This window comes from Pholis gunnellus (genome assembly GCF_910591455.1).
Source record: "Pholis gunnellus genome assembly, chromosome: 20".
Classification (NCBI taxonomy): Eukaryota; Metazoa; Chordata; class Actinopteri; order Perciformes; family Pholidae; genus Pholis; species Pholis gunnellus.
In genome coordinates this window covers 7,308,342-7,328,023 of record NC_136547.1, presented here as the reverse complement: position 1 = coordinate 7,328,023, position 19,682 = coordinate 7,308,342, and the positions used below count along the sequence as shown (strand labels likewise).

General features: G+C 45.4%; 1 protein-coding gene across 1 annotated transcript; it reads left to right on the top strand.

The window, feature by feature from the left end:
* Positions 1–8,753: 8,753 nt before the first annotated feature.
* Positions 8,754–19,455, top strand: ptchd1 (patched domain containing 1; the record flags this gene model as incomplete). The annotated part of the gene is made up of 4 exons (XM_079181005.1): positions 8,754–9,146; positions 12,161–12,875; positions 16,724–17,703; positions 18,364–19,455. The coding sequence occupies exons 1-4, from the start codon at positions 8,799–8,801 to the stop codon at positions 19,453–19,455; spliced, it is 3,135 nt and encodes a 1,044-aa protein (XP_079037131.1). The 5' UTR covers positions 8,754–8,798.
* Between the last annotated feature and the right edge of the window lie 227 nt (positions 19,456–19,682).

Sequence of the window (19,682 nt, the reverse complement as noted above, 5' to 3'; positions counted from 1 at the left end):
ATTCTGAGCGCGGAGGCAGACAGTGGATGGACGGTGCTGATGGATGGAGGACAGAAGTCATCAAGATATTGGCGTTGCATCTGAGAGCGTGTCCATTTATTGATTTTCCCTCAGACCTGCCATCACACACACATCATGTCTCATTCATTTATTTCAGCAGTTCCCATGGCAACTTGAACCTGTCACGAATGTGTGTGTGTGTGTGTTTGCGCGTGTGTGTCTTTCAGTGCGTCTTACATGGCCGGGAGGGGGGGGGGGGGGGGGGGGGGGTTGTATCTGTGGCAACACCGGCGGCACTCTCATCTATACACACCAATTAGAAACACAGTCCGTCGTGTGAACTGAGCGTGTGTGTGTGTGTGTGTGTGTGTGTTGGTGTGAGGAAGAGGGGGAGGAAGTGAGATGGAAGATAATGAGCAGAGATTTCCTTGTTACTAGCTTTGTAAGCAGCACCATGCATCAGGCCACCGGCAGCCATTCTTACTCTCTGATATTCATTATCAATGTAGATAAAAACACATGTTGTTCACTTTGTTTTGTTTCTCTGCAACACACTCCTCTAATAACATTCAGACTAGCAGTGGAGTCTATATATCCATATATATATATGGATATATAATATTTTGAATATTTCAATAACACACTTGAAACTGTGATTTTAGTAGATTCAAGCTTAATTTTTAGTATCTTTATATCTGATGTTTGTAATCTGAAGCCCCTGCAGTCAGCCCTGCTATTCAGAGACCAACATGAGAATCAATACCTGCGGCTACCTCGAATGCTCTGTGTCGTTAGAGCCCTTTATAATGAGCTACTGCCTCACTTTGTACTATTACTTCATTAAATTGTGATAAATCTATTTTAGTGGCCGGTGTGAAAATGACAGTCAAGGTGATTAAACCGCTGATTTGTCCCCTGGATCCAGTCCTTGTGTAACAAAACCACACCGATCTGCAAATATTGTTTAAATCAAGTCACAGAGGGGAATCAATATCAATAGTATCAATTAAAAAAAGTACTGGATGCAATTAGTGCTAACCGTGACAATCGATTTAAAGGACGTTCTTACAGGCTTTAGATTTATCTCCCTTGCTTATAACGGCTCTCAGGCGGTCAAATTGTAAGTCAATAATGTATTTTTTAAATTAAAAAGTTTTACCTTTTTGGGCCATTTGGGGGCAGCAGAACAAGCTGTCACCACAACTTTGACATTTTATTGTGAACATTTTAATATATATATCATATATCATAACGTTTCTTCACTCTGCTTTTAAGGGGTTGAACTTGTACAATCACAAAGAAGGGGGCATACAGACACAAGACGTTGTCAGAAGAGATTCATAGGACGTTCACTTGGAGGAGTTGGGAGGAGCAGGTCTTGGAGGCGGAGCTGTCTGAGGAGGAGCAGGAAGTGGGAGGAGCCTGGTTTGATCAGAGTGATTGACTTCGGGGTGTTAGTCCTCTAGCACTACCTGCAGCAGAACCCTGTGCTCTCTTGTAACAATTGTTTGTCTGAGTGCTAATGTCAGTTTATTTTCTCTTAGTACTTTATGATTGCTGTATCGTGATGCTTGAGTTTTTTACAGTTATGTTAGAGCGGTTGTTCAGTGTGTTAATTCTTGTCAGTTGTATGTTAGCTAGATATTTCCTCCTTATTTGTTGTATGGTGACAAAACATGGAACATATTTTCTGTTTAGATTAAAGAATTGCCTCCTGCATCGAGTTCTCCTCAGTTTTGGGGTTATATTGAGAGTTTCCTTTTATATTTTGAATGTATTTGAAGCACAGGTCTGCTTTATTTGCTGTCATTATAAGATCTGGGACTCCCTGACGAAGGTCTACTATATTATTAGATAGACCTGCTTGCATTGTGTGCAGTGCCATCTTTTTTGCCACATTTTAATCATTTTTTAATCAAAATCTGTCCCAACACAATGCAACCCTACGGGAGCCAATTCCTCCCATCAATTGAGTGTTAATGTCCGGTATCGGCACATGCAGGAGAAAACATCCCGCCTCAGGGATTTTGGTTAGAAGATTGGCCTGAAGATCAGCAAAAAGAAAACAGAAGTGATGACTCTGAACATTCCAAATCCCTCACCAATTCAGGTTTACGGAAAAGTGACGAGTTCACATATTTGGGCAGCGCTGTCAGACACAATGGGGGCACAGATAATAGTCTTAATAAGGCAAGGAAGGCTTTCAAAGTACTACATAATATATAGAGGTCACAGCAGTACACCATCAAGACCAAACTCAAGTTGTATCAGAGCTGTGTTTTATCCACCCTGTTGTTGGGTTCTGAATGCTGGAGAACGACACAAGAAGATCTCAACAGACTGTCAACCTCCCACACCAAGAGTTTAAGGCCAATACTTCACATTTTCAGGCCAAACACCATTTCAAATGAAGAATGATAAGTGCCAACAAGAGAAGAAGAATGTGGAGATGGATAGGACATGTGTTGAGAAAAGACCTTGCTGATATTACAAGGACAGCCTTACATTGGACACCAGAAGGGAAAAGAAAAAGAGGCCGAGCAGCAGCTATTTCTGCCGTCAGAGGCGAAGGTGAATCAGTCCAAAAACAGACAAAATCACTATAATTTTAAATTCACAGACAAGGAAACCCACCCACTAAAACTACTGTCCAGTCATGCAGTTCTGTTTCTATCCAGTAGAGAGCAGGGAAAACAAGCCTTCGGGGCCTTTTTGAGGTGGTGTACAGTTTACACGTGGCTCCAGTAATCGGGTGAAAATGTCTCTTATCGGATAACGCACTCTGACCTTTTAGCAAATCGGGTTTTCCATAGGCACCGGTGAAGTCATCGGGCCTCCTCCAGTTCTCTTTGTCAAGCTTGTTGCTCTCAGCTCCCTCACACTTTATCTTTTTCTGGCGCTTTCTCCTGCGATTGTGTGCGTGAAACAGAAGCAGAGTGAGTCATGTGATACGCTTTTTATCTGCATCCGTCTGCATCTATCTTCTCTGTTTCTGGCCTGGAACTGTAATCAAATCTTTTGAGTCTCTAAGAGGCCATGAAGATGACGTTACTGTATTTCTCATCTCATGCCCCTCCCTATGACCTCCCTCTTCCATCACCCTCCGCTTACAGCCTCCTTCCTGGCCTCACGAGCTAACGTCCAAATGACATTTAGAAATTATGAATGCTGCTGACCACCAAGAGGATGCAGAAAATAGAACGACAGAAATAGCAGAGAGGAAAATAAAGATGGATAGATAGGAGAGGGAGATGGTATTGAGGACATTTGTCCAGTTTTGTAAATCTGGAAAAAACAACTGATCCACATTATATCTGAACTATTTCTTTATTTTATGGTAACCAAATGTTTTGCTGTTTAAGTTTCAAATAATTAAAACAATAATGTAATCATGGATTGCCTTTTCAGCTAATTGTTTGGTTTCCTGGGCTGCAACTCTACACTTTTGCTTCTCTCTCGCTGCTCTCATTCAGTTTTCAAATGGTTTTCAGTTTTGACACCCCTGATTTAGAAGCTAAATAGCCAAATATTTCTCTCAGGAGTTGGTGGAGACCAAAAACGGAGATAAAAGGACTTTCATCAGTGTTCCAGAAACACAATGATACATTTGTAGTATAGTAAAGCTAATTTTATGATTTATTGATTTAGATTTTTAGATTCCGCGAGAATGGAATTCAAATATCATCTTTCATACAGCAACCTGTACGAGTACTGGTTACTCATTTCAAATATCATCCTGATTGTCTCCCGTCACACACTAGATTTTCTTAAGCCTAAAAACGGAGCCAAGAGGAGGTGCAGAGGTCTAGTTTTCTATCTGATCACTTGCATTAGAATATGATGGAAGATTATTATGGAACGTTTGCCCAATGATGTCAATATATTCTGCCCACTGCAGCTTTAAACAACAAAGAACACAATGTATACAGTCCTGTTATATAAAAAACTAAAGTGGAACCATTGATAATGTAGGAGGTAAAGCAAGGTAAAATGTTTCCGTCTGAAAGGTGAAGATCTTAGACTTAAATGAGCTCATGCACAGTTTTAAAAGTTTGAATGTGAGTAGATAATTACAGCAATTAACATTAAAAACATTCTGACTTGCTCCAACCATCACATTATGAGAGTAAAAATCCCTCTAATCAGGCAGGTTTTCTGCATTTGGAACGACTCAGCTGCTTTAACACCTAAACGCTCAGCAAATGAACTTCATTTCATTTAGAGGAGCTGCCAATCACGGCCTTTGCTTGATGTTATTCTGGCAGATTAAGTGGTTGTCAGAAAGTTTTCAGTATATTGTGATTTAAAAATAGTCACATTAATTATAAACTTCAGTGGATTACATGTTCAAGTTATTTCTTTTTTTATTGTCATGTACACAACAGTTACAGAGAAGCAGTCCTTGGCAATGAAAGTCTGAGCTCTCAGTCTCCCTCCAACCCCATTAAATATGTATAAAAGAAAAATCACAAGTAAAGAAAAGAGAGAATCTAAGACATAATAGTGCAGAATGTAACGTATATACTGTATGTATGGAATAATATGTGTGGTAGACATGCATGCATTAATTTCTAAATGAATAAACTAAACACAAATGTAGTACATTAATATGTGTAAGTAGAAGTAAAACAGTAAGTAAAAGTATATAAAAAGTGACAGTATAATAAAAATGACAGTGTTCAAAGAGCTCAAAAGTCTTGTTTCCATATCTGGAAGAGAACTTGCATATTTGGATGAAATCGTGTTTTTTTTTTTCCTCAGTTTTCACCGGAGAAGAAGGTTAGATCTGCTGCGTCCCAATCAGGAAATCATATCTGACCACCGTATCTGTGGATAGATGGGTAAATAAATAATACAGAAGGAGGAGGAATGGAAATGGAGGGACAGACTCTTTATTAATGGATGGCCTCCACCAAAACAGATGGATTGGGGGATGGGAGGGGTGGAAGACGCGGGATGGTGGGCGGAGAGGAGCCTTATTCAGGACGACCGCATCCAAATTCTGTAGCTGCCTTTCAATGATGGAAGGAAGAGATGGACGAACGTGAGAGCAAATGAAACACCAAGGCCAAATACGGACATGTGCGAAATGACAGCCTGTCCAAAGTAAAGTCTAAAGAGGTGCTCTCCTCTTTGCTGCCTATACTGTTTCACTCATCTGTCAATCTTGTGCGTGTGTGTGTGTGATAGAGAGAGCTTGTGTGTGTGTCTTAGTGTATTTGTCGGCTGCAGTTTTAAACCCCTGGAGGGTTTTCCCCCTTTCGACTATATAGGTGCAGAAAATTGCCTCAATGCTTCGCAATGCTTTCAAAGGACTCCATCTCTCCACGTTCCTCTTCCTACACACACACACACAATTCTGATTTCTATAAATCATTTAGTGACACTAATTAGTACTTTTTGTTATCAGAAACTGCCCAGAGCCCCTTATATCTCTGCAGTCTTTCATTTTTCTATTCTGCTCTTCCTTCCTCCCCGGGGGAGACACTTACTCATTCATTTCTTTGCCGCTCGTCTCTCTCTGGACTGGTAATGGGGATTAAAGGCTAATTGAGGCTTAATTGAATAACGGATTAAACACGTGCTCGCAGATGTTTTTTCCTGTTTTTTCATCCCCATCTCACTTTTTTTGTTTTGGAAATGTACTGTTTTTGTCAGCACGCTTAGTGAGAGGTGCATGTCCACACCTTGACTGAGCAGTTGTGAGTTGTTCATTGTTCAAGCGCTTCTGGTCAGTCAGTTTATTATGAGCATTACTTGCATCCTTTCCATTCTTTCACAGATCTTTAGCTTGTATTAAATGTTGATGTGGTGTTTGGAGTCATGAGTGAATTTCTTCCCCATTTATTATCTCATATAACTTTCATGATTCTGCTTATAAATATAAAGTATATACTGTCAGTAATATTCACTGTAATGTTTTGCCAGTTTCTTTTAGTTTCCAGTACATTTTTGTATTAACTTGGGTATTCATTTGCCAGTAGGAAAGTCTGACATCCAGAACTTCTATCGGGCTGCTTAAAAAATACCAAACTAATTATATTAATCAGACCTGGAAGAGAAAAAGTCATTCAGGTTCGGGTATATACCTGAACAACAGAATAGGTTGTTTGCCTAATAACTTTCAAAACAATATGCATGACCGTTTCAGAGTACCAGCAACAGTTTGCACTGTTAGCTGCAAGCTGCCTGCTCAGCCGTCACCATGTTGAGAGCTAGTATAGAGCTATGATATGATCACAATTTAGCTTTTTGCGCCTTTTAAAATAGGTCAACGTTGATGTTTTTTGGTTTCACACAGGACACTAACAGCCATCTCCTGGGTGAAAGTCCTGCGTCTGTTTGAACCATCCATCCTCCTTCACCTCCTCCCTATAGGTGGACGTTGTCGCTCTTTATGAGACGTCACCTGACTTCCTGGTTTGCTCCCGTCATAATTACTACAGCCACTAGAGGCCGCCACCTAACAATTAAAGCAGATATGGTTCTTGGAAAGCTTAATGCACAGACCACCTTTACAGATATGTTTTTCGTGGAGTCTATGTCTTCACAGGCAAAATAGATGGACAAAGAACCCTTTTTTTAAATAGCAATAACTTTAAAAGTCTTACATTTAACTACTGATACAAAAATATATTTTATGAACTAATCTTTTGTCATTTAAACCCAGCAGTTTAAAAACATACTTTCTTTTTTTTATGAATCCGAGCAATGCAGAGGGAATAAAAACAGTGTTTGTCTTTAATCCAAACCTCTAGGGAGGGGAAGAAGCCATTAGTTGGTGCCATGCAGACAGACCAAAAGGCTGGTTGGCTATTAGATTTCATGGGTCTGAATACAAAGACAGACAGGGAGAGAGACAGACAGGCAGACAGGCAGACAGGCATGCAGGCAGAGTGTGATCTCAAGCTGTCTACACTCATTATTATCTCCACATCTCTTCCACTGCCTGCTCTTTCTCTCTTTCTGTCTCTGTCTCTTCTGCTTTTAATGTCGCTGTATCAGACACCTCCACACCACAAGCAGATTGGGAGTCAGCAGGTCTGTGTGTGTGTGTGTGTAGAATGTAGTGTTGTGTGTGTGCAATACTGTGTACGTATGTGGTTTTTTTTGTGTGTGTGTATATAATTTAGTGTTGTGCGTACAATACTGTGTACGTGTGTTTGTGTGTGTGTGTGGGGAGGGGGGGGGGGGGGGGGGGGGGGGATATGTAGCATCACAATTGCCATGGGAACCAGGGCTTGTAATAAAAAAGAGAGTAATTTGGCTGGTTTCCATGGCAACGTGCTACACAATAGCAAACCTAAGGGATGCTTCACTCATCTGCAACAAGGATGAAGAGGACATTTAATATTATATATGAATATATGTAACTGAGTTATCGCAAAAGAGTTGATGTCACGGAATAAAATGTGCATTTTGATGTTGGAAATGAGATATATATATATGTATATGTGTTCATAATTCTCCTGCAAACAGGTTTTGATGTCTCTCTCTATTAAGGCTATTATGAGGAATATCTCTGCCATTATTCTTAGCTATCCTTTTGTTTTTTTTAAGAATACCCATCTTTAAAACCCCAACAACTTTAACACAGTAAGGAAACACAATGAGGTCGTAAATATTAGAGATTAAATTGATAATAAGCTATAAAGCAGCCATCATGAATGTCGCTGCTGCGCTTTAAATAGGCTGTGATAAATTCCTAGAAATCTCTCCCTGTGTCACACTCGCGCTGCCACTCTCTCGGTCATGACTGACGGTTTGTTTCTCTGCATTGTATCGGCGCGGAACGGCGAGAGGCGGGGCGGAAAAACGGCGACTCGGAGCGGGTCGCGAGGGGTTGTGCACAAGAGACGGGGAGAGATACAGAAACGGTCCCCGGTTTGAAAGCCGGTGATTACAGTGACGTGGCTTCCCAACGAGGTGAGCGGTCGCTGCTGGGAGAGCAGCCCGGCTCCGTCAAACCACCGGGGCGATGAGGAGAGGACGGGACGGACGACAGAAAGCCTTCTGCCGCAGAGGAAACCCAGATTAAAGCTGATTTGACTGACTGCTCTCACCGGCATCCCCGGTGCATGCACGCGGCGTCACCTATCCTGCGACTCGCACACACAGACCCACCCACCACGACCACCCGTCGGGCTGTGTGGTGACTTTGGGTTGAGCTGGACGCGCTGGACAGCCGTCCGGCAGGATAAACATCTTTTGGTCTGATTGCGTCTTATGATCTCCGTCATCACCGGGTCGGTCCCCCCGTTGCCTTTTTATTAGGTATGTAGCCTGGCTTCAGGTTAGTGTAACTACTGTGCGTCTTCTGCAACCTGTCCGAGTGCACAAACAGAAACTACTGAAATTATTAGTCAGATTTAGGAGGACGCTTTAAGAGACCACTTTGGCTCTGCGATTTTTCTGTTGCGCACAGAGCCGAGCAGCTTGCAGAAGGCTGAACGCACCAGTGGCTATTAACTGTAAAGTAGGCTATCAATATGCTTTATTCTAACCGCAGAGCAGAGAAATGCTGGCTCATTTAGCCGCCTTCTGTTCTTTGCGCTATTCCAGCGGATGAGCGAGCCCCGGGGAAAGGGGCGCCACTGTGACCGGAGCAGGGTTGGATTCTCCCCGGCTGGTGACCTCCTGCTCCGGGGGACAAATCTTCCCACCACCTGGCGTCACCTGTCCTCCGGCAGACCGAGAGCGACGGAGCCCACCGATGCGTCTGGCAGCCCCTGATGCTCGTCAGTGCTCCGGGGCTTTCCGGTCGGTGGGAGAGGCTCGAGCCGCGGCCGCGCGCTAGAATGCTGCGCCAGGTGTTGCACGCGGGCCTGAGGACCTCCTTCCACGCGCTCGGCCGGTTCGTGGCGAGCCACCCGGTGTTCTTCGCCTCGGCGCCCGTGCTCCTCTCCATCCTGCTGGGGGCCAGCTTCAGCCGGTACCGCGTGGAGGAGGACGTGGAGAGCCTGCTCGCGCCCAAGCACAGCCTGGCCAAGATCGAGGGTAACCTGGTGGACAGCCTGTTCCCCGTGAACCGCTCCAAGCACGCGCTCTACTCCGACCTGCAAACGCCGGGCCGCTACGGGCGCGTGATCGTCACCACCCGAAAGGGGAGCGTGCTGGACCCGGTTCATCTGGACACCATACTAAAGGTATGCACGCGCACACACTGTGACTCTATGCACATATGCAATGTCTAAAAAGTACATTTGCTTCAATGAGCGCTGACAAACGAAGTAGAATAAAAATGATGTGCTTTAACGTAAGACCATGACTATAATCTACAGTGAAAGATCAAATAGCCTTCAACCAGGACAAATGCTTGACATCATTTGAACATTTTCTCTCTGAGAGGTATATCTTTAGTTCAGGAACACTCTGGCACACAGATGTATACTCCCAATAAGTGATTTAAGCACTCAAAAGCTGCTTAGGAAGCTGCTGCGGGCTACTGCCAACCCAAAACACATTTATACCCTGAAAATGTAGAATATGTGACAATTTAGCTTCTGTGCCGTTTAAATCACAGTACATGCAACGTAAAAGGAGGCTGCAATGCATCTGCAGAATCCAACTCTATAGGAATGAATCAATTATAGTCCCATTCAGAAATGCACACAGAGGTAAGGATCGGTATCTGCAGGCTGAAGCACATATGCGAGCTGTCTTGCTCCTCATTCTCTGTGATTGATGGGTTTTAAACAGAGCAACACAGTCCCATTTCGAATAAACTCCCGACAACCTTAATGGTTATGAAGCAGCGCATTTTAATTACAAAGTGGAGTTAGCTGCAGCTCGGAGGCCTCTGTCTCTGCGTTGGTTTTTCCTTAATGGATTTATGAGCATTAGTTTGACACCCCTGGAGCAATCAGCCAAATTATATCATGAAGTTATGTGGATGTAATCAGAGCTTGCAAGACTAGTAGCCACATTGTGTTGTGGGCTGTGTGTGCATGCCCTCCGTCCATTTGTGTATCTGCCTCTGTGTTTGTCACATCTGGTTATTGTGACCCACTTTACACATACCCAAAGCACAGTGTCGGTCCATAGAGGACATGCCACAGTTAAGAGACTAGTTTAGGGCTTTGCATCATTTACTGCCAACAGCCTGAGAGAGAAAGAGAGAGAGAGAGAGAGACACACACAGGTTGGTGCATACAAGAGAGCGAAAGAATTACATAATCATATTATCTGTGAGGTTCAAGACTTCTTCCTTCTCGGCTCGTCTACTGGTGCATCAGTTTGTGAGCCCCTTCGTTTCCCAAAATGCCACCGCTGTGAGAAGGGGGGCTGAACTTGTTGCATGAGACAGCAACAGCAGTGATAAACCACTAGACAGGATCACATTCTTAATATGATTAATTGGTGGCTGTGAAGCATTGTGAGTCAAAACACGCTTCTTGCTCTTCAAAACACGACCACGTTGTTTAGAGAGCTGATTGTTTTGTTCCGATAAAACTGAAATGTCCTCTCTGTGGTGGAAACACCTTGGTGGGATCCAGTCATCAACAAGAGGCAGTCTGTCGGTCAATCCAGACTCAAATATCTCAACAACGACCACATGGATTGTCACGACATTTTTTACAAGCATTCATGGTCCCTAGAGGATGAAGCTTATAGACGTTAGTGATCCCTTGAATTTTCATCTAGCGCCACCATCAGTTTAAAGTGTTCACTTATCCATTATAACATTTTCAACATCTACCAGATGGGTTAGCCCAAAGTAACTGAAAACATCTAATTTTGACTGCATATTGCAATTGCGATATGCTTTGCGTCATTAGAGGGAATGATACTTTCACATCATTCTTCTCATTTTCATTAAAAACCTATATGGTTATGGTAGGGCTTTCAGCAACAGGCAAAGTCGTTTTCTTTAGTCGGACTCTGTAGTATTTGATGTTAAGGCCAGGACATCTCTGCAGAATGACGATATTGAATTTAGAATAAGACACATTTTATTTTTAACAAATATTGCGCCTCCAGCGATTTGTAAAGTAGCAGGAGGCCATATTGAGATTTTGATCAAATTTGGATTAATTGTGCAGCCCTGCAGCTAACTGGCTCCATTTTAAAGGACGACTCCCACCCTTTGCACAGGGAATTTCAGCTTCTTCCTTGTAGACGGAGGTATACAGTCCCATGGTGTAGAACAAAGTGGTATAAAAACAGCTTTGTGCAGCAGCCATCACTCAGGTGAACAAATTATAGCAACAGTGCCAGATACTATAGAAGCAACGTTTGTGTACTTATTTATTTTATTTCGTGATTGACTGATTTGTAGCCTTGTGTACTTTTATCATGTCTTGTTGTCTGTGTTGATAGTAGTGTGTGTTGAGATGGATGCCTCGCCTTCTATTGCAAACCAAGTCTATCTACGGGAATAAATAAAAGTAACCTGAACCTATTTCCCAGATCATTAATGCTAATAACTTTAGTCAACCCCTGATTTTTCCTCTAGCAGCATCATCAGGTTTACGTACATTTACCTGTGTTTAAGACCAAATATCTGCAAAACGAACGGCATCCCCATCGGCCTCAGCTGTACTTTGTGTTCATCACTAATTAGCAAATGTGTAAGATTGTACCTGCTAAACATCAGCATGTTAGTATTGTGGTTATGAGCATGTTCGCATCCTGACGTTAGCGTTTAGCACTGTGTCGGGAGTCAGAAGGTCCTACCAGGACATATTGGTATCTTTTGGCAGTAAAAACTGAATGAGGTATTGATAAATTTAACAGCATGTCGGTGAATTGAAGCAACTACAAATCATTCATCAAGAGACATTCCTACACACACACACACACTCTCACCCTCCCTCTCTGAAGTCAATGCAGCACTCTGAGGTGGGAGACAGCTCTGCCCATGTTCGCTGTGGCAGAGACTGGCATCAGGCCTGTTGCTTAGTAACCAGCTCTGTGGATGCTGGCACTGTTGTCCTCTCGCCATAGAAACGGAGGAGGATTCTGAGACCACTATTGTTACTCTGTCGAGAAAAGGCACACACGCTCCCACATACCTCTCTTTCATGTTCACACGAACGGAAAGTCGAAGCACACAAAGTAAGCCAACGAGCCACACACTGAGTTTTGCTAAATTGGACCACTGGGTAACTTCTCCCTTGTTTTTGTGTTTGCATGTGTGTGTGTTTTTGTCTGCACGCAGCTCCACAAGCGGATCTACCAGATGCAGGTGACGGTCCCGGCCACCGGCGTCAACAGCTTCAACTACTCCTTCTCCTACCTCTGTCTCCCCGACGACAAGAACGTCTGCATCATCGACGACATCATCCGCGCCATGGAGGAGATCCAGTCGGCGCGCACCGCCAACAGCTCCGTCCCGCTCCTGCGGTACCCGATCACGCAGCTGGCAGACGGACGGCAGGCGTACATCGGCCACCAGCTGGGTGGCGTGCAGGGCTGGGGCCCCGGCGGGGCGGCGCGAGGTCCGGGGACGGGAGCCAAGGGAGAAGGTGTGCGATCTGCCAGGGCGTTGCAGCTCACCTACTACCTCCAAGCCCGCGGCGGCCTGATGGACCGGGTGGCCGGCCAATGGGAAAAGGCCTTCTGTGTCGAGTTACAGCACTTTGCAGCGTTGCACCCTAAACTGGGGCTGTACCCTTCTACTTCCTCTTCTCTGAGGACAGACTTCCAGTTCTCCTCGGTGCTGGCACACCAGCCCTTGTTGGCCAGTTTGGGGGCGTGCGGCGTGCTGGCCGTCCTCTGCTGCTCCATGAGGGACTGTGTGAGGTCTAAACCCTGGTTGGGACTGCTGGCTCTGCTGTCAATCACACTGTCAGGCCTCACTGCTGCTGGGATACTCAACCTGACCGGGGCCACCTACAACTCTACGTACCTGGGCATCCCTTTCGTCATGCTTGGTAGGTTTAAAACTAATACTTTTGATGATTTAAATTCAAAATACACACAACATATTTGACATTCTGAGTCTTTATAATTCTGTATGTCCTTGTCTTCATTCTCCATTTGTCTTGAAATGGCTTTTCAGTTGAGGCCGTTTTTGAATGTACACCTTTTTAGAAGTTATGGTTGTTGAACACATGGAAGTCTTAACATAAAATAAAGAACCTCAAAGAAAAACAAGGAGTTACAGCCCAGATAAATCAAAGACAAGTGAAGCTAACACATGGCAGGTGTGAGCCACAGTGAACATTACCATTGCTTTTATATCTCAGACTGCCGGTGTTCACCGTCTGCTTCTTCAGTACCTGTGATGGGTTTTGCAGATGCCAGCCTCAGGCGGAATGCCATTTCAATGTAGACAGATCATCAACATGACTGACAAGTGGCGGGGCATGGCAGAAACTTAATAAGGGTCTGAAAAAGTAAGTTGTTGAGTTAGGTTTCTTAAACCCTGGAACAAAAATCCAGGGGGCTAGAACCAGAAGATGTCACACTATTTTACATTTAGAAGTGTCAAAATTAAGTTCTAGACGATGTTAATAAAGGGACACTTTTAAGGGGTCGGTATGCTTTAAATCATGTGCTTCACGAGCGTCTGAAAACCCCTCCTCCTGCATGTTTCCAACGTCAGAATTGAGGATCTGCGTCCCCACATTTTTGTAACTGTCTGAAACCAAGAAATCTGTCTGACATTGTCAGACAATTTGTGGCAGCATGCCCATTTCCAGACGGGGTCGGACGACACGTCTTACAAACCATTATCTGACCTTTTATAGCGGTATTGCAGACTTGACGTGATGACGGTGAGCACATGAGACATGTCGCAGTATGCATGACCGAAGTAGGCATTCACAAATCAAACGTTTTCTCTCCAGATCCCAAATCAGGGTCTCTCGTCGGATACCAAGTACAAATCCAATACGAGTGCTCTCTCATTTTTCGATGTAAGGACACACGAGGCAAAGGATTGCTGTTGCACTAAAAACAGCCGCCAAGTGTGACTCAGTAGATGTGAATTACAGCAGATACACCGAATTTAATAACGCAATTAAGCATCTTTATTAAATGTGGATCAATCGCACCACTTAATAAGGTCATTATATTCCATGCGGGATGCAGAATTTGTCCAGAGGATTAACTATAATTCATAGAAATGTTTCCGACCTTATGTGATGACGTTGACCGCGTCACAGTACTCGTGACCAAAGTCCTCAAGGGAGCGCAAATCACTCCCAGTTTATTGTAGAAAATACAATACTTTAATGAGACTGCAGCAGTGTTATTAAAGAGCTGATACATCTGCATCTGTGATAAACTTGAGGTAAATATTATTTGTAATTCCCAAATACATTGATAGTGGTTTGGGTAGCAACCACTAGAAAGCAGGTTAACAAAGCTTTTCCGCTCTTCAATCCACAGTCTCTGCAAACCTTTGTATGCAGAGGCTTGCATGTGGAATAGAGACAATAGCATTTATTTTATGAGGGAAGTTAGTGATTTAGATCTGTTTTGATGGTGATATTATGATGAAATTGAATAGAAAACAGAAACAAGTAAAAATGCATACCATCTGTGTGAAGGCGTACTTGCAGTTTATCAACAGTGCATGCATGATCAATGCTGTAGGATGTGCTGCATGTAACCACTACCGAACACATGTAGTCTATACCATAATTACTCTGTAATGTGGAGGAGGAAAGACTGCTGTTAGGCTTAAAATAACCACAGCGAGAACAGAGGAGACAAGGGAATAGAGACCGAGAGGGGGCTTGATGAAATATCACTCCAAATGGGGGGGTTGAGATCGGGACTCTCTGAGCATAAAATGAAGTTAAACGGCAGTTAGAAGGAAGGGAGGCAGGCAGGGAGGGGTTTTCAGAATCAAGTAGGCAGACAGAAAAAGGTGGGAGGAAGTGTGAGGCGAGAAAGAAGGATGTGGTTACAATGTACGGAAAGAGGGAGAAATACAGCATGTTTTAAAATCGAGGATTTGTGTCAACTATTTGGCGTCTTTCTCTCTCAGGATCAGACAGAAGAAATGTTTTCACGCAGGGGCTTATTAACTTTCAAAGCTGGCACAAATGACAAACTGATGGGAGAGAAGACGATTCATAAGAGAGAGAGCGAGAGAGAGAGAGAGAGAGAGAGAGAGAGAGAGAGAGAGAGAGAGAGAGAGAGAGAGAGAGAAAAGAAGAGTCATTTAAATCTTCAGAATGTTCTCACTTTCAAGTGTATTTTTAGTTTAGCCTAATTTGTTAAATAGAGAATCGGGTTATTTAAAACAAAAAGAAAAAACATTATATATATTCCACAATGTGAGGTACTAAAAAAATGTTAATGTTTTGTTTTGGTACCAAACCAGGTATCATTATGAGACCAATATTAAAAACTATCCACAGCCAAGGGTTTGCATATCATTGGGTTTGTGTGTGAAACGTTTGCTATATCCAAGAGTTTAAGCTGACTTTTCAGTTTCTGAGATCCGATTTATAATTCAACAGTAATATGAAGGGTCTGAAAGCCTTCTGCCAGAAGGACACGCCCTTATCTTGTGGGTATTTTCTCATGTATTCGTACCTGGCTCAGTGTGATGTGAGTCCACATTAACCCGTCTCAAGCTCCTGTAAATATCAAAATCCTTGGACGAATGTTGTCTTGAGCCTCTTGTTTGGCTCACATCTTCTCTCTGCAACATTAACCTCCACAGCTCTTCCACTGTCATTCACCGTCTAATTCCCTCTCTTTGAAATACACACACACACACACACACACACACACACACACACACACACACACACTCTCACACACACACACACACTCACAGATCAGCACACTTTCTCAAATGCACCCACGCCTGAAGTGGCGGCATGTTACGCCTCTGCTAAGGTGTTAAGTGTTTCGCCATGGTGAGGTCAATGGAAATAGAGGGGGGGAGGTGGGGGGGGGTGGGGGGGTGGGGGGGAGTGCCACTGGTGACTCATGGATGCCATGGCAACTACGGTAGAGGAAACCATTGAAAACCAATCTACTTGCATGTATATAAACATGTATGTGCATGCACATGAGACAATGAGCTGGTACGTTTAGATCCCCTCAAATGGACGGCGATTTGAACCATTGAAAGCAGCATCAGAACTGTATTCCTTACATGATATTTGAAGCTACAAATCTATTAATTAAGGAGGCTTTGCTTTTATGCATCTGCTGGGTTATTCATAATAACTTTATGAAAATATACAAATTATTTATCATCTGTATTGACTGGTAAATTAAATTCTCCTGCAGCTGCAAGTTCTCAACGAGGATTTTTTTAAGTCACAAGGAAATTGCATTGCCAAGGTGTCTTACGTCTGTCATTTCTCATATTTCCAGTTCAAACAGGATTGAGGTGCGACATCATGCAGCGGGCGGAGTTATTGCACTTTCTTGTGCAACGTTGTGATTCCTCAAAATTGATAAATGAAAGGACTGCGGGATGCAATCAAAGCATTATCGGGAAAGGAAACGGGTTGCTCTGAAATTAGCTAGTTTAGACTGAGTCGAATGCAAAAATGTTGGGTTGTAAAACCAAATCAATGAGCTGAAAGAAGCTGAAATTCTCCACAGTGCGTCAGGAAAGGGCAGGCTTAATAATCATCTGTCGATTCATCATTACGAGCAACTCCCTTTTTATTGCATGTAGTCAATTGATCAGTTGTTATAAAAGTCATCCTTAATTAAATAGGTCATATAGTACAACCCCCCCCCCCCCCCTCCTTCAACCAAACTATTGATTTCGTTCAGCTCACATTCCTATTTGTTTCAGGTCACGGTCTCTTCGGCTCCTTCGAGATGCTGTCCTCATGGAGACGAACCCGTGAGGACCAGCATGTGAAGGAGCGCGTGGCGAGCGTCTTCGAGGACGTCATGCTGCGGTTCTCCGGCTCCACCATGCTCCACCTGATGACCCTCGGCCTGGCCGCCTCGCCGCTCACCAACATGGAGGCCGTCCGGCTCTTCTGCCGCACCGCCGCCTTGGCCGTCACCATCAGCTATGTTTACATGTTGTCCTTCTACAGCTCCTGTCTGGTGTTCACTGGATACCTGGAGACCGGGTACAGACACGGCTGCTTCTGCCGGCGGGTCCCCAAACCGGACCGGCTGGACTCTAAACCGGCCTGGTACAGGTGTCTCATGTACACTCGCTACCAGGATGAGGCTCCAACGACCAACGCACCACACGTGGTCGGTCACAGTCACGCCCACACGCCGAACTCCAACCCACCACACGAGGTCGTTCACAGTCACGCCCACACGCCGAACTCCAACCCACCACACGGGGTCGTTCACAGTCACGCCCACACGCCGAACTCCAACCCACCACACGGGGTCGTTCACAGTCACGCCCACACGCCGAACTCCAACCCACCACACGGGGGCGTTCACAGTCACGCCCACACGCCGAACTCCAACCCACCACACGGGGTCGTTCACAGTCACGCCCACACGCCGAACTCCAACCCACCACACGGGGTCGTTCACAGTCACGCCCACACGCCGAACTACAACCTCGCGAACAACCCGACGACGGATGGACACGGACACGTCGCTAACTCCACAAACGCACATCCACACCCGCACACGCATCCGACAGCGAACTCGGACCCTAATCCTCAGGACTCTCACCTTTTGCTGGGGTGTGTGAGGCGCTGCTATGGCGACTGGATCACTAACACCTATGTCAAACCCTTTGTGGTTCTGCTGTATCTGGTTTACATCTCCTTTGGATTGATGGGCTTCCTGCAGGTGAGGAAACAATGCAACAAACAAAAATACAACTGTCATTTTGTTTAGACAGTTGATGGTTCGTCGTCGCTCTGCTCAATATTTATATTTTAACCACATTCGTGTCATTCGTGATCCTTGTCGTAGGACAGTGGGGGGTATTTTATTGGACGAAAGGTTAACGTTTTCTAAATGAAACATGCACGATGCAGCATGAAACCTTCAGAATATAAGCTTCATGTCCATTAACTGATGAGTACACTTGCATTTCACCCAAAAGCTCCAGAGGTTGCAGCAATACTTCACCTCATCAATTACTCACCGCGTGTTACCTTGAATTCTTGAAGAAAACATTATTCTTCTATGCCTCCACGGTGAACTGATCGCAGCGTGCCTACGCAAGCATGAGACGGTAGTGGAGGAAGTGAGACTTTGGTGAAAATGCATGTGTTTGGGAAATAGTGAGCCTCAGACTGGATAAACAAGACTTGGAAGACATGGCATGAATCATTTTGTTAGTTGTCCTCAGCTTGTCTGGTCACTACGTGGCAGCAGTGGGGATAGTATCGTGTGAAAAAGAGATGCCAGTGCGTAGTCATACTATTTTAACCAAATGTACATATGAATAAAAGCCAAAATGCGCTGTTTAACCCGTGGCAAATATGTTTCTGTTATCGGCAGGTGACCCAGGGTTCGGACCCCAGTGCACTGGTGGCCATGGATACAGCGACAGTCTTGTACACCCGCGCCCAGCAGCGCTACTTCAGCTCGTACTCCCCCGTCATTGGATTTTACATCTACGAAAGCGCCCCCTACTGGAACGCCTCAGTGCAGCGGGATCTGCTGGAATACGCCAAAGGTTTCCAGCGAATCAGCTGGCTGGAGGCTTACCTGAACTACCTGTCGGACCGCAACCAGTCCACCAGCCAGCCGCGGGAAAACTTCACCAACACGCTTCGCCACGCCTTCCTCCGCGAGCCGCAGTTCGCCCACTTCGCCGACGACATCATATTTGCGGAGCGCGGTCAGGGCGAGGAGCCCGACGTGGCCGCGTCCCGAATCTTCCTGGTGGCCAAGACGACGGAGAACAAGCGCGAGGAGATGTCGGTGCTGCTGGACACGCTGCGACGCCTGTCGCTGACCTCGCGCGTCCGCTTCCTGATCTTCAACCCCTCCTTCGTCTACCTGGACCGCTACGCCGCGGCGGTCAGCTCCCCCCTCAGACACTCACTGCTGGCGGTGCTCTTCCTGTTGGGTCTGTCCTCGCTTGCCGTCGTGGAGCCGCTCGTCTCCGTGTGGCTGGGCCTCACGCTGCTCTCCGTCCAGTTCGGGGTGCTGGGCTTCATGACCTTGTGGGGTGTGGAGTTGGACTGCATGTCCGTGTTGTGTCTGATCTCGGCCCTGGGACACTCGGCAGACTGCAGCGGCCCCCTCCTCTGCGGTTTCTCCTCGGGTCGGGGCGAAAGCAGGACACGCTGGGTGAGGGTGGCGCTGGAGAGACACGGGGTTCCCTCCCTGCAGACGCTCATCTGCTACGGCGCCGCCCTGGTGCCCGTTGGCTCCGTACGCTCTAACCTCACACACACACTGTTCCGCTGCCTCACCCTCACGGCGGGCTGCTCCGCCCTGCACACGCTGGCGTTCCTGCCCACCCTCCTCACCTTCCTGCCTCCCTCCAAGACCCGGCCCGACGGGGAGGCGCAGAGACAGGAGGTGGAGTGCGTTGAAATGAACGACAGCACGCGAGTGGTCGACCAGATCACCACTGTCTGAGCATGGGATGATGTTGTTTTATTTATTTATTTATTTTTGGCCTCTTTGTTGCTATGGTGACAGTCGGCTGGGAGTTGGTTCAGTGTAGTCTGAGCAGCGGCTCTGCATCTGCAGACAAGAATGCCGATCCTTGTGAGGAGTAACAGAGGAGGAAAAGGAGAGTGTCACTAAGAGAGAGATGAGAGGAAACCTAGAGGGTCAAGAGGAAACGGTAAAGGAGAGAGGGG